General features: G+C 39.7%; 1 protein-coding gene across 2 annotated transcripts; it reads left to right on the top strand.

Annotated features, from left to right (window-relative positions):
- The first annotated feature begins 455 nt into the window (after window positions 1-455).
- Window positions 456-7,158, top strand: LOC111250085 (uncharacterized). 2 transcript variants are annotated; one of them, XM_022804759.2, is made up of 6 exons: window positions 456-639; window positions 2,287-2,491; window positions 3,708-3,969; window positions 4,995-5,176; window positions 5,400-5,604; window positions 6,137-7,158. In XM_022804759.2, exons 1-6 carry the CDS (start codon window positions 633-635, stop codon window positions 6,350-6,352), a joined length of 1,077 nt encoding a protein of 358 aa, XP_022660494.1. In that variant the 5' UTR covers window positions 456-632; the 3' UTR covers window positions 6,353-7,158. The 2 variants fall into 2 exon arrangements, with proteins under 2 accessions (XP_022660494.1, XP_022660496.1); XM_022804761.2 differs by lacking the exons at window positions 456-639; window positions 2,287-2,491 and adding an exon at window positions 3,147-3,503.
- The last annotated feature ends 2,405 nt before the right edge of the window (window positions 7,159-9,563 follow it).

The following is a 9,563-nucleotide window of genomic DNA, read 5'->3' as shown; positions in this document are numbered from 1 at the left end:
CCTAAATGTAATAGGCGCTACCATTCGTCTTTGCACCAGGGCACACCGGGTCTACTGAAATAACAGAATAATCCACTGAGCAGAATTATCTACCTGCTGATAATAATATTTTCGCCAAATACAGCAAAGGCTGAGTGTCAATCCTAAACCGGTCGTTTTGTCAACGTCGCTCAAAGTATAGCGCCTTATTTAGAAAGAAGAAGACTTCAGAGAATTACAACGGTCCCAAGGGTATTGAAACTATTAATTATACGATTTGATGCACTTGTTGTAGACAAATGCTAAATGAAACTGCCGGGTCCACCTTTTCATCAATATAATTACCGTGTCGAGCGGCACAGATACACTGTCGTTGCATCCCCAGTTGACTACTTCATTTTCTGTAACGATGATAAGTATCAGCCAACAGTTTTCGGCTATTTTTCCAAACAAACAACGAGATCAATACCACAACAACAAGCGATGGATGCGTGATTGATATGCGAATGGGAATGTTCCTCCTTCAATGAGTGAATGCGTGCTTCGTCGGAATACGTCTCACGGAAATTCAACAATATCTGTGCAGAATCTAGCAGACAGGCCTAGTTCCTTTGTTCGCCTTTTGTGAAAACACCAATCTCACAACGTTTCCAATGACGCGTAAGTAAAAACCCTGCCTGCAGTGCCCTTAAAGGATTATGGCGCTAATCTCGTTTGTTTATTAACCTTACAAAGTTTTACTGGTTTCCTCGAAAGGAAGCTATCAATACGCTTACAAGCATATTTAGTTTCGTCGATCCGTCAGCTTTATATTCGTCATATATGAATCTCGTCAGCAATGCACCGTTTAATTGATTTTTCAATGTACGATAATCTATACAGATGACCAGTCATTTCGAAACTATGCGGATTATTAATTGCTTACGATGCCATAATTGTATAGGCTCTTGGTTACTGGTTATACCACCAGTTGAGTTCAATTCTATTCTACACATATACTCGATTTGTTATGCTCACTGCAAAATATTTTTGCTACAAATGATGTCCCAAAAAGATGTTTCGCATTCATTATATCCAAGTACTCGCGCACGACTATTAGGATTACGGGAGTCCTTTTATTCATCTCGTCGATGAGTCTACTGCATAGTCCTTAATCTGTATATTATTCCTGCTTTTGAATCAAATTGCTCAGAATTGGCGAATGGTCATCTGTCCCTGGAGTTCCTCCAAGGAGCGGCTATTTGGGCTAGGTCTGCGAATACTTTGTCGCCATCTGGCTAGATGATCGCAGTGATTATTTTAATATACGGTCTCTAGACATACCTCATGTTTGTGGCCAGTGCTTTGGGCTCACCTTCAGCAAAAACACAAAAGAATGAGAAAACGTTTAAAGTAAATGTGAATATATGGCACCGACATCTAATAGCCGTGATGTATTTTATGCTCTAAATGCAGTTAGATATAAAAGTTCCATAACAAACTTCTATCTACATCAACGAACTGAGACATTCGAACAGTAACGGCCCTGTCCTATAGCAACTAACGGATAGCTGTTGGTCAAAAAAGAAATTTACAGTTCTTACTTTTAATAAGTTGTTTCTGTACAACGCACTCATTTAGAAATGGGATTTTATTTCCGGTCGTATCTTGAGAGCCTATCATAGTCAAGGACCTACCAATTAGAGCTTTGCCAAACAAAGAAAGTCGGCCACATCTATTGTCTTGGCTGGCCTTCCGCACCAAGAGCAAAGTTTATGAATTTTTTAAATTAGGGTTGGAATCTCTACCAAAGGGCGAATTGTATCACGAACCTCTCGATTGTTTAATCTATTCCACGGTCCTGATCTCCAGAACAAAATACGTTTTTGTTTTCTTTGTCTTACTTAACTCACATAATTACAGAAATCTTGGAGCTGTTACTACCAAAAAAACCACCGAAAGTCTGTGAATTCTTACTTGCGCAGCGGCCATCTGCTTGAGTAGCACTATCATTAATTATGAACATTGAATATAACATACGATAGATTTAAGGCTGTGTATCAGATTCGTCAAAGGCATTCACCGGAATGATTCTGTCGTCATTTCATCGTTAGGAAGAAGGGTTGGCAGTGTATTGTACAAATGATCTGTATTTGCTTTTGTTAGGGTCGTTTTTGAGGTGTGCCTTCTTTATAATTATAATCAGTATTATTATAAAAAATAATAATAATGCGAACTTAAAACCTGTGCAGCAATATTTGAAATATTAGGTCATTTTATTTGTTCGCTTTGCAAATAAATTACCTTACATATGTTTTTTTTTTATAGAGCGAAAGGCCGAAAAGATATTAATTGAGACTGGAGAAACAACAGGTTTCGATGAAAACTTCGGTATCTCAGATCTTCAGCCCGTTGAGGAGACTGACAGTTTCAGCCCAAATGTCCCTGAAATACAGAATGCTCCATCAGCTGAAAGTCCTTCGTCCGAATCGCCGGCAAAAAAAACTGCCGAAATGGGCGCCGTGGCTGCGGGGTTGGTATACTTTGTGATAGCGGATACTGCGTTACAAAAAAAATGTTTATTGATTTTACTCCTCTTGGATAATCTTGCTAATTCTCTATCTCTCTAAAACTTTTAAAGCTGCACGAAAAAATACAACAACTTAGGTACGCAGATTAATGAAAAGGGTAATCAGCTATAGATCGAACTTAAGGTTTCCGGAATTCTAAAATCTGATCCTTTTTATTACCAAGCCTATAGTTACTTTAATATATATTTCATATAAAATAGAAATTTTTCAATGACTGTAAACCAGATCTATTTGTTTAGGTGATACTTTGCTTTTATATCAAAAACTGATTCTATTAAATTAATTTACGGACCTACAGAAATTATATTCAATGGAACTTCTGCGACGTCTCTTTGGAACTTCGCATACATTGTCCAGTTCAAGTTTAATTTATTTGTGTATTTTATAGACGTTATCAGTTATTGACTGTTTTACACGCGATAAAAAATGTACACACAACCGGTCTATTATGGCCTAATAGACCGGTTGTGTGTGCATTTTTTATATATTCACATTTCCAAGGGGAGATGGCTTGTCTTCGCTGCGCCCGTCAAATCTAGCTTATTCGAAGTAGTGCCTTTAACACCTGATTGTATATGCTAATGCCACCTAAAATATGCAGACGGTCGCACATAGTCGCCCGTGATGTGGCTGCCGTCACACGTAATGTATCTAGCAAGTTATGTAGTTTTTGATATCCACGAGGTCTAGGGGAAGCCGAGATTGCATACGTTTGTATTGATCTGTGCAACGTTTGTAAACAATCATTCGAATTGTTATTTATTTCAATAATTGTGGAGGTTCTATTCAGTGGACTATTTTCTGGCTATTTCATGATGTGACCCACCTTTCCTCCAAAGTAGTTCCTTCTAAACTCGTGATTTAAAACAATGAAATCGATAGCGGTTCCGGCCGCCGCGCCGAAACCCAATGGTCGACAGGTCGTATGGCCCATAGACCACACGATGAGATCAGGTAAAATTCCTGTGACCTCTTTAAATTTATAGGAAAATTAAAGCCTATCCTTGTTAATATTTACCCAGTCAATTCACGCAATAGCATGCTCCGTCGGGTATATGCTGAGTAGGATTTTTGAGGGATTTCAGCTTTGACACACCGGCACGTATACATCGATTGCCTTTTTATACTGCTAAGTCATTCACTGTTTAATAATTCTAGGCAAAAGTTCAACAAAAAGATGTATATCATCGGTGGTGTCGTTGTGGTCATTATCATCGCTGTTGTAGTATTCCTATTTATCGGGGGGTCGTCAAAGAAAACGGAGCCTAAATCTACTAGGCCACTTCGGCCTTCCGGACACGTAGGCGCCTGCGCAATCGTGAAAATGAACGACACTGACGGCGTTTTAATGATGCAGCATAATGTTTCTATAATTGAAAGTGAACTTAAGAAGCCAAATATAGAAGGCCTGGTCTACGAGGTGCGTTTTTTGCTACTATCCTCGTTAAGTTTACTCGAAGCTCTATCTGGATATTTAATAAACTATGTAGGGAGAACGGGTCTGGTTCAGGAAGATAATTGACCATCAATCTGGGGTGAGTATTTTAGAAGCAATGGGTCTCCGTCCACGCGTCTGCAATTTTTTTCAGTGAATTAGGTAATAATAATCGCCACAAATCGAATCCTCATAATAGTCAATACAATCTTTATAATATCAGCCTCCACTTAATTTCGCTAGCAGGAGAAGTCAATATATCGCCAACATATTCACTGACGTCTCTTCCTGGAAAAATTGGACGAGAACAGGTACCAAGCGACGTTGTTCATAAGTGATTTAGATAGCTCTACTTACTAGAGAACCTCAGTGGGTTGACGTACCGAGAAAGACCGCGTTATGGCCCACCTGACGTGGGCACACACAATCTAACGCCGCAGCCATTGATTTATAGCATTCGCCCCAAAAAGAAATACGCTGTAGTATAACAAATAGGACGAGAACTGCAGGCGGAACCTACGTAAGGTTAGATTCTAACTTATTGCTGAAGGTAATTCAAGGAAGTGCTTTTTGTCATTTGTATATTTTTCTGCGTACGAACTTCTTTCCAAGAAGTTACATTATAACATGCACAATGTTCAGTCTTACAGCGTTTAGCGCGTCAATAAAATACAGATCTGCTTTTTTGAAAAAAATATGTTTAAACATACAAGCAATTCATTTTATCGTTATTCACACCCCTAGAAACCAAGGATCCTGCACAGTTTCTTTAAATGGTAGATGAAGATAATCGTTTTCACACACCGTCACTAACGTCCCTAACACAATGTTGTGTGTAACACCCAAAAGTTACTGCTTGATTCTCTCGGAAACCATTTAAATCGGTTGAAACAATACGCGAAGAAGCACAGCACAAGAAGACACTACAGTCACACACGTCACTTCTTGTACACATGCAGCACGCCGCTACGTCTAACTGCCGTTATATATCTGTTGTGTACTTTTAATAGTATGCCGCAAAAATGTCGGTACCTCAAGAAAGCGCCGAAGAGAAAGACGGGACGAACTTCATAGCTTTCGTATTTCCGTCAACTGCAAAAACCAGCACGATCATATATCGTTTTGGAAGCTGCTCTTCGGGCAAAACCCTACCAATCGTTGAACACGAATTCGGCGCTGGGAACATGCCAAAGTAATTACCATCAATTTGTTTTTCAGCATACACCAGCAATAAAACAAAAAAAATAACATAGATCAATATTGAAAGCCAGTGTAGAGTTAAATTAGTTACGGCCTTTCCATTAATTTAGCTATTTAGGTGGACTTAAACTGCACCGTAATTATTCTTTTTTTCGCACTTTGTTAACAGAAACACCGGTCCGTTTATCGATATCGAACCTGTTATTTAATTTCAGCCGTGAAGCTTTGGAAGGAGTTGTTCCAAAGGCTAAACAGAGTGGCAACTTTGACTGCACACTTGAGTCACTCCCGATTGACGGAGCTAATCAGAAGGTGTTAACGTTGACTATGTTAGCTGAGTTCGACTTTCTCCATAAGAAATTCCAGGTGAAAAAGTGCGCCTCGACATATAGCTCCTGTGCGACAGTATATTCCATAGCGGTAAGTGAAAAGGGACAGAACGTTTAGCCAGTGTATCTCCACTATAACGTTAAACGCTAAAAGGGGGTTTTATATTTACTGTAGACAAATTAACTTACATGACAAGTACCTGTCGCGTTTTGCTGCTGCTGCAGGGTCTGCACAAATTGTCCTCCCTATTGTTTTTCATACATTATGAACTTCAGATTTGACTTCGTGCTGCAGCAAAGGGACATCATATAAACGCAATTTTCCAATTTCTAAAGTATTCTTTCTAGTATAAAATCTCTCGTAATAAAATGTCCCAATACTTAACAAGACAGCTATGCAGTCTTGTTAAGTACTGATGACTTACTATTTGTTCGCTGTTTGTAAATATTACTGTTTCTTATCTTGGCTTGAAAGTTATGTTGACTAAAATGAGATAACTACAGTGAAAAAAGTAAGTAAATGTAATTACTAGGAGAAAATTTTGGCGATTTTTTTTTCCTTTAACGGTCTCATTGAACTTTAAGATTACGTGTGACGATAGTTTTTTTTCTACACCTTGCAGGATTCGGGTTTAAAGCCGCAGGAAAATATGCCCATCCTTATAATCCCATCATGGAAGGAAGTCAAGTACTTCCCCCACAAAGGCAAGCCCATGGACCTAGCAGGTTATGGGTCCCCGCTTCAAGACACTCCTATAAAGATACTTCGATCTGAAATCACCGACTGCATAGAACGATATAAAGAAGCTGACGGTACGACTAAAGCCAAGATTCTCTAAAGTTTATTCGAGCTTCTTGACTTGCAAACGTCCCTTCGAGCCGAATTCGCATTTGACAAACAGTTACGACAACGGTGAGCAGCGGGACGATGATACCGTCACATGAGGCGCAGAGCGGATCATTTGGTGTTTACATATTTTATCTCCGAAATATCCATTCATGTTACCTTGACATAATTGTGTATATAACCATCCATTTTGTACTGATTTCATCATGGATTTGCATCAGCGAGGACGCGCGCCGGATAACGCAAGTGAAAGCTAAGAGCTGGAGAAGCGATGCCCACTAATGTAATAGTTTTCCGTTTAAATGACGCACCTATGTATGTTCTAATAAAGCCACTAATTGGTATATGTGCGAACTCTAACAAAATACACATGGAAGGAGGCGTGATGGAAATCGAAAATCCGAATTGAACTGGGCAGGACGAGAAGGGGTCAAAGCATTTTCCCGCTCACAGTGGGCTGTCAATGAACCGATCATTTTCATGTTGGGGTATTCTGCGTTCGGGGTTTTAGGGGACGCGGGTTATTGAAACTGTTAAATGTGAAAAAAAACACGATTATGTCGCCTTCTGATCACAGATCAGAGACGACGTTCTGCCAGGACAAGAGAAAGGTAAATCGAGTGGCTCGACAAATTAAATGGAAACGGAAGCGATAAATTGACCTGTCCTTTCGAACAGTTGTCGTCTACGTCGTCTGATAAAAAAGAAGAGTTCTACGTAAATAAATAGGGTATGACGTCATCATCTGGATGCCAGGCATTCCGGGTTAGGGATGCGGTACAACAAAGGCGCTCGACACGGAATCTTGTCTTCACTACGTATGTTGTTTTTAACCAAAAGTATATCTTATTTGTTTCTAACATATCTCATTTGTATGTTCTTAGAATATTTACTATAATATACGAGATTAGTTGAGATTTTGAATAACTAGCAATCTATGGTAATAATGCCTGGTGAACAAGAGATTATATATTATAAAGTTAGAAGAGAGAGAGAGATGTGAAGCCGGACTCCTCATACGCCTGCATTTTCGTCACTGTGATCGTTGCGGCACCACGTAGATTCTCGTCATGCAACCTAAGTGCTTTAGCTTTTTTTTCACTCATCTTAGCCGCTTAATCAGAAGTATCTTCATTATCTCCTCCTGAATAGCCTGAAGCGTAATTGAGCCGCAAGCGATGAACCAGGACCTATGAAACCGCAGCGGATAACAACTTCACTAAATTACCGAGCAGACGCTATTAGCTTTTCCATCTGTGCATTTGCATAGGGCGATGCCCCGCCAGTTTAGACACATTGATTCACTCATGTGACGGCCCGCAATTATCATAGATTTTATTCACTTAATTTTGATTTCGCTTAGTACAAACTTTTCATTCATTACAGTTACGATTCGACCTAAGAGTAAGTTGCTATCGTATCGTGAAGGCAAAGAGCAACAATCGTCTTTTCGTTGCCATCGTGCGACACGCCGTTGTCCATTTTTTACCTTATGAATTTAGCCGAGGTGAACGAGCGCGGTATTTTTACATACCCCAATGTTGAGTGCTAACGTCCGTGAACTTCAGCCCGCTCTTATTACAGCTTGAGTTTTAATAGCTCAGTTCCGAAATTTCCTTTTTTAGTGCAATTTTCCTGCCCTGAGAGTATAAGTGCATCTTGAAGACAAAATAAATTGATAACAAAATGCCGCACCATTATAAAGTAACGTCATTTTTAAATATATAATATTGTTTGCAGTTCACTTGGACGACGTATTATAAAAACCATAGACATGGCGCCACATCAGTGTGTGAAGTCATAAAGGGTACACAACAGGCACAGAACTGTCCTACTTTGGGTGGTTCGTTGTCATCATCGAAGTAATAGTGTTTGTTTTGTGGTGACAACTTTCGACGAATGTTTAGTCCTCAGCGTCTTGCGAACGTTAGAGCAGCGTGATTTGGTAACGAATATATTCTCTCTTACCAACCAATAACGGTAGTTTAAATCTGTGTTACAAAGAACAACGACAAGACTGTCAAAAAGAAAAAATGACAGAATACTAGTTCCACACACTGCTAATACAATTTTTCGACCGTCGCATGGTTCCGTGATGATTGTTTGTTTACGAAATTTAAAGATATCTGAGGTAACCTAGATTGTAAGCTGCGCATAAACACGAATCGTTTTAAGCGCTGGTAGGAGTCAGCTGTTTACTCAGCAATTAATTCATAGTGATCGTACTGATTTAATAGAGCAAGGTCCTTGTGATAACTTAGTGGGTAACGTACTTTGCCTGCTAATCTTAGAGACACATGCTGGTCTGGGTCTGAATCCGGGTGTACACATACTTGATAGTGTGCGAAGCCAGCGGTACCTAGTGGCGATGTTGGACGTAAAATTTGAGACAACTAGGTCTTCTGAAGGAAGCCCAAATACATCCAACAAACCCCACTTTACCGTCTTCCAAGCAATACAGGAAAGTGATGCGGAAGATTTATCCACACAACAGAACAGCTGATGGGTTTAACGCCTTGATCGTGCAGCCCTTCAGATTAGATAGATTTCCGCATTCGCTTCACAACAAATTATAGCTAACGAAGTGGTAAGTCCAAAGAAGCAGTGAGATGACATTAACAAGGGTTCACAAAAGATGGACGGACATATCACTATATGGAAATGCTCCTTCCCCTGCTAGTTGCTATGCGCGCTCGCTAAATCAGCGTCATGGCAACGCACTCGTAAATGTGTATATGACGAAGATTCGGTCGTCCTGGTCAACAAAAAACAGACATTGTTGACTCTAAAGCCTCTGCAGTGTTTGTGGCCTTTAAAATATCTACCTACAGAGCCCCATTTATAATCCCTTGCTCTTATCGCACCCGGTTAATAACGAACGCAGTGTTTATGAAACGGTTAGAACAAATTGTTATTGATCTACGATCAAAAACGCTGCGAACTTCTATTCATATATGGTAATATGGAATTCATATTTGGTAATAACAACTTTGATATTTTGGTACGTTCGGTAAGAACTGTAGTATACAACGAAAGGGTGAAAATAATTTTCCTTACGAACTGGGCGATCTTTGCTCTTAGCAGTACCTTGACGTAGTATTCTTTATTCCGCACGGTAACGATCTTCATTTTGGTTAGTGACAAAAAGCCCTAGCCAATGTAAACACTATGATTTTACTGTTTCTGTCGATAGCGAACATCCT

Source organism: Varroa destructor, unplaced genomic scaffold (assembly GCF_002443255.2).
Source record: "Varroa destructor unplaced genomic scaffold, Vdes_3.0 BEIS01000004.1, whole genome shotgun sequence".
Lineage (NCBI taxonomy): Eukaryota > Metazoa > Arthropoda > Arachnida > Mesostigmata > Varroidae > Varroa > Varroa destructor.
This window is presented reverse-complemented; position numbering and strand designations above follow the sequence as displayed.

Coding starts and splice junctions, on each gene's coding strand:
- LOC111250085 (XM_022804759.2), top strand. Junction 2,492..3,707: donor ATGGGCGCCGTGGCTGCGGG/GTTGGTATACTT, acceptor TAATAATTCTAG/GCAAAAGTTCAACAAAAAGA. Junction 5,605..6,136: donor CGACAGTATATTCCATAGCG/GTAAGTGAAAAG, acceptor TACACCTTGCAG/GATTCGGGTTTAAAGCCGCA.